The following is a 3,926-nucleotide window of genomic DNA, read 5'->3' on the forward strand; positions in this document are numbered from 1 at the left end:
AAACGAGATTATTTCTTAGACTGAATAGGAAAAAAAATTTGACATGAGCTGGGGCGGGGAGGCAGGAGACATGAGCCCCAGCACCCCCACTGTAAGCACCCATCTGAGTCACAGGGACCTCCACCCCTACCCAGGAACGCTCCAAGCTCACAAGGAGTCACGAGCTGCTAATTCTCCCCAGCTTGATCAGAAGGTGTGCGCAGAGGGAAGGCAGGAAAAGTGGCATTTCACAAACACTTTCCATGTTACTCAAAGAATTTTAAAGGCAGAGATATGTAAATAGGACTTAATTATACACCTAATTATATGTATATAGTTAATTATATGTACCTGAAGTAACAAAAAACAAAACAAGTTCTACGTAGTTCCAGGTGGGGACAAGAAACACCAAACCACTGAACCAAGACAAGAACCACATTTGGAATGGTCATAAGATAAATACAGCAATTTTTTTTTTTTACTGAATTAATTTCATTCCAGGGTCTTCTTTTCAGGATTTTATTATAAACTTACTACATAAAAAGGCATATTAAAAAATAGTCAATGAAAAAACCATGACTGTAAAATACATAAACTCCAAAGGATTTTCCACTTATTTCAACATTGTAAATTATAACATGTGAAGTCTTTTGTTCTCCCAAGATTTCCCCAAAGCCTTTTTAAAGCACCAAGGGCAATACTCTGAAATGCAGCATTAGACAGTGTATCTTTTCTCTCCTTCGTGTTTAGCTTTGTGATACTTCAGATAATCATTGTACAGCTCTTTAAAGACTTCTCTCACTCCTGGCTGCAATGAGACCCTTAAGAATTGGATGTCCCGTTCAAGGCAGAGGTCCAGGATGAGATAAATACCCTCCTGCAAAAGGTCTTTCACAGCTGGATACAAGGTCACCTGGGAGAGAAAAGCACACCTTTGTAAGAACAAATTGGGGAAAGAGATCATGCAATACATCCCACCAATAATGTCCTTGGAAGAATTGACAATTTCAACTTCAGCCTACAAACTGAGAAAAGAAGATAAGATATTCAATTTAAACTATAATTTTGCATGTAACATAAATAATTGAATATTTATATTTAAAAAGTTTATATTTGGGGGAAATATAAGCTTACTTAAGCGCATACAAAAACCTGGAATAAAATTTCAGGAAATCACAGAGGTGGCTTTGCTATTCATTAAATGATGCCTATATGTTTACCGGTGGCATTTTTAAAACTGGTATTTTCTAACTTAAAAATCTTAAAATAACAGCAACCTGCATATAGTATCAAATTCTTCCATGCTGTCAGTCACCGTGGAAGCTTCACTGACTTTGGGACAATGGCAACAGGTTTACTAAATAAAGATTGTGACCTCTGTCTCACCCCAGAACAAGGTCGACAGGGAGACTCAAAAGCTCTCAACACATCATCAATAGGCCTATATTAGCAATTAGATCACAGCATGCCAACCAACACGGGAAGTGATTGATTGTCAGCAACAGCACAATGGACCCTGAATACTTAACTGCCTTAGAATTGTTGGACTGGTCCCTGTGCCTAAGGATGCATTTTTTCCCTGAAATTCTGGGTTCTCGAAAATTTGGGGCAAAGCACAGACAGTAGGCAGTCCAGCTCCAACTTGGCTATATCAGATACTGTGCCCAAACCTTCAGATCAGAGATTCAGACTAACCCCGAGCCAAAAATGCCAAGAGAGCAAGCTCTCTCCTATTTACCAAATCTATAAACAGAGCGTTTGAGGTTCCAGTAGCTGAAACTGAAAAGCGTAGGTAGTCAGACACCAGCTGGCAGGCCTGGAATTGGGCTGCTTCTTTATGTCTAATGACCTGAAACAGTTAATGCCTTTCTGTAAACACACAGCTTCTAATGAGGATATTATTTCATAAATGCAGGGAAGTTTGATTCATAAAGGCAACCATTACGAAGCATGTTCCTAAAGAAGCAATTTGTTTCTGTCACTAAGATGGTGCTATTCTTCAAAGTTATGGTTCTTTTCATGTGATATAGTTCGAACGTTTTTTGGCAAGTGAGCATCTTAAATTTTACGATTTTATAGACAAAGGGAACACTCCAGGACTAAAAGTTAGATGGCCTCTCTTCAATTTCATAGGAAGGCAGTGAGGAGGGAAAAGGCGATAAAACACAACAAACAAGCACAACAAAAGCAGCCCTGGGTCTTACTAGGAGAGGAATGTGTAAGTTGGCTGCTCATTCATTCACTCAGTCATTAGTTGCTGAACAAATAATTCTACATCTAGAGGTAAATAAGAGGTAATTGGGACAACTGAAATTTAAACCCAGTCTGTCTGAGCATAGAGCCCATAATCTTAACAATTACATTATGTGGTCTCTCACTCATGAAAATGGAGCAAAACAGCCAGAGCTTGGTCTGGTACTAAGGCAGGCCAGAAGCATTAAGACCACACAACCACTTCACATCTTCATGTCTTGGATAACTTATTTATAAAACAAGAAAAAAATCATTTTCTACAACACTGTGATCACTGGCCAATGAATAAAAACATCTCTAAGTAGCTTACAAGGACCTTAGGCAAGATAAGCAGTACAAATTATTTACTCTAAGTTACCAATATATAGAAACAGTTAGAAATTTGATGTGGAGGTAAGAGAGAAGAGCAACAGTAATTTCAGTGGCATACTTCCACTGCTGACAAATGACTATGGAAGGCACAAGACAAACAGGGTGTGGGATGTGCTACCTCTCCTGATGAATCCTATTCTACAATGGCGTTGGCCACAACGACTGACAGATTCCCTACCACCAGTACCCCACCACAGAAATACGAGGGCAATGCAAAGGGCATTTATTCTGCTGTACTTGCTATCTATCACTTAAACTTATAAATGTCCTCAGCTCACACACAGCAAACCTGATCTAGAGAGAGCAGTGCTCTCAACAGAAGCCTCTAATGCACATGGAGTACTGAATTAAAAACAAATGAAAGATAAAACGTAGACTGTACTGCCAATGGACTCTGGGATGTTTCAGCCTTAGGTGATTCCCAAGGCCTTTGGCTTTTTTATTTTTTTTCAATTTTATTATCATTTTTTTTTTTTATTGTACTTTAGATGACGGTTTACAGAACAAATAGTTTCTCATTCAACAGTCAGTACACATATTGTTTTCTGACATTGGTTAACAACCCCATGACATGTCATCACTCTCCCTGCTTGACCTGGGAGGACCTCTTTTTTTAATGAAAATATACATAGCCAAAGTTAGACCATTTCAAAAGTTTTTACATGTACAATTCAGTGACATTGATTACATTCTTCCAGTTGTGCTGCTATTCTCACTATCCTTTTCCAAATCATTCCATCACCATTATCTTCAATTCTGCCCCCTAGGCTTCCCATCAGACCTTTAGAGTTGCTGTTGTCAATGTGATCTCACATAGATAATTCTTTGTTTTTTTTTTTTTTTTTTGGTACCTTAGATGAAGGTTTGCAGAACAAGTAGTTTCTCATTAAACACAACACATACTGCCGTATGACAATGGTTAACAACCCCACAACATGTCAACACTGTCCCTTCTCAAACTCTGGTTCCCTATCACCAGCTTACCTATCTCCTCCTGCCTTCTAGTCATTGTCCCTGGACTGCTGTGCCTCATTGGTCCCATTTTATGAGGCTGTCCAATCCCCAGCTGAACGGTGAACTTTGGGAGTCACTTCACCACTGAACTAAAAGGGTGTCCGGGGGCCATACCCTTGGGGTTTCTCCAGTCTGTCAGGCCAGTAAATCTGGTCTTTTTTTTGTGAGTTAGTTTTGTTCTACATCTTTTTCCAGCTCTGTCCAGGACCCTCTATTGTGATCCTGGTCAGAGCAGTCAGTGGTGGTAGCCGGGCACCATCTAGCTGTACTGGACTCAGTCTGGTGGAGGCCTTGGTAGCTGTGGTCCA

At 39.7% G+C, this 3,926-nt stretch overlaps 1 protein-coding gene across 3 annotated transcripts in view; it reads right to left on the reverse strand.

Moving 5' to 3' along the window:
• Window positions 1-485: 485 nt before the first annotated feature.
• The window catches only part of URB2 (URB2 ribosome biogenesis homolog), a 41,512-nt gene continuing 38,071 nt past the window's right edge, over window positions 486-3,926 (reverse strand). For 2 of the 3 annotated variants that reach the window (XM_023738475.1, XM_004384132.2), the window contains one exon: window positions 486-892. In XM_023738475.1, coding sequence (XP_023594243.1) covers window positions 695-892 — 198 coding nt within the window. In that variant the 3' untranslated portion in view covers window positions 486-694. The remainder of the gene's footprint in view (window positions 893-3,926) is intronic. The other variant, XM_023738474.1, reaches the window with a different exon arrangement.

Source organism: Trichechus manatus, unplaced genomic scaffold (genome assembly GCF_000243295.1).
Source record: "Trichechus manatus latirostris isolate Lorelei unplaced genomic scaffold, TriManLat1.0 scaffold00117, whole genome shotgun sequence".
NCBI lineage: Eukaryota > Metazoa > Chordata > Mammalia > Sirenia > Trichechidae > Trichechus > Trichechus manatus.